At 59.9% G+C, this 806-nt stretch overlaps 1 protein-coding gene across 1 annotated transcript in view; it reads left to right on the top strand.

Moving 5' to 3' along the window:
• The first annotated feature begins 77 nt into the window (after positions 1-77).
• Positions 78-806, top strand: part of LOC114579206 (uncharacterized PE-PGRS family protein PE_PGRS54-like) — a 4,681-nt gene continuing 3,952 nt past the window's right edge. Inside the window, exon 1 of the mRNA XM_028693203.1 lies at positions 78-774. Coding sequence (XP_028549036.1) covers positions 78-774 — 697 coding nt within the window. The remainder of the gene's footprint in view (positions 775-806) is intronic.

The following is an 806-nucleotide window of genomic DNA, read 5'->3' as shown; positions in this document are numbered from 1 at the left end:
CGGGGCGTGCGCGTTCTCGCTCGGGGGGTTCCCTCTTGGCGGCGAGATCTGGTTGCGTCTGCCTTTCGTCGTGAGGTATGGTGGGGGGTGACCGCCGGTCACCCCCACGTCACTCTCTGCGGGGCGGGGGAGGAAAGGATTCGGTTGGTGGGAGAGGCTCGGAGGGTAAGGTCGGGAGATCTGAAGGTTGTCGAGGAGTGTCTGGGAGCGGGCCGTCTAGGCCTGGAGCGGCGGAGGTGGAGGGGACTTCTGGTGAAAGGCGAACCCCTTTGAAAGGGCTCAATGGGGCTCTTGGGTCGGGAACCTCCAAAAAGCAACTGGTGTATGCGAGATCACCCGTCAAGGCGGGTGGTGCGAAGGCTGATAGTGGAGACTCTGCAGCGAGTGGTGCTGGTCTGACCGGGAGGTTGGGTTACGGGAGCGGAGCTGCTGGAAGAAAATCGGAAGAAGCTCCGGCTTGCGCTGGAGGCGCTCAGTTGGATTTTGTGGCTTCATTTACTCGCTCAAAGGGCGCAGGGAATGAAGCCGGTGTGGTAGATGTTGGGGGCGTAAATGTGGTTGTGGCCGACCCTCATGAGGTAAGTCATGGCCCGTCCGAGGCGGGAATGGGCATGGAGATTATGGGTAGTATGGAGGTGGAGGAATTTCTGGAAGATGTTCACGGCAGCAGTCAGCCGGAAAATCCTGTGGTGCTGATGGTCCCCGTTGTTCATAAGGAACTCATGGAGGTTGAAGGGGAGGTTGCTGGCCGGAAAACTATGGAGGCTAGGGGGGGTGTTGACGGATCGAGGCGTGGGAGTGTCACT

Source organism: Dendrobium catenatum, unplaced genomic scaffold (assembly GCF_001605985.2).
Source record: "Dendrobium catenatum unplaced genomic scaffold, ASM160598v2 fragScaff_scaffold_231, whole genome shotgun sequence".
Taxonomy (NCBI): domain Eukaryota; kingdom Viridiplantae; phylum Streptophyta; class Magnoliopsida; order Asparagales; family Orchidaceae; genus Dendrobium; species Dendrobium catenatum.
The sequence above is the reverse complement of the archived record's forward strand: the minus strand, read 5'-3'. Positions and strand labels throughout refer to the sequence as shown.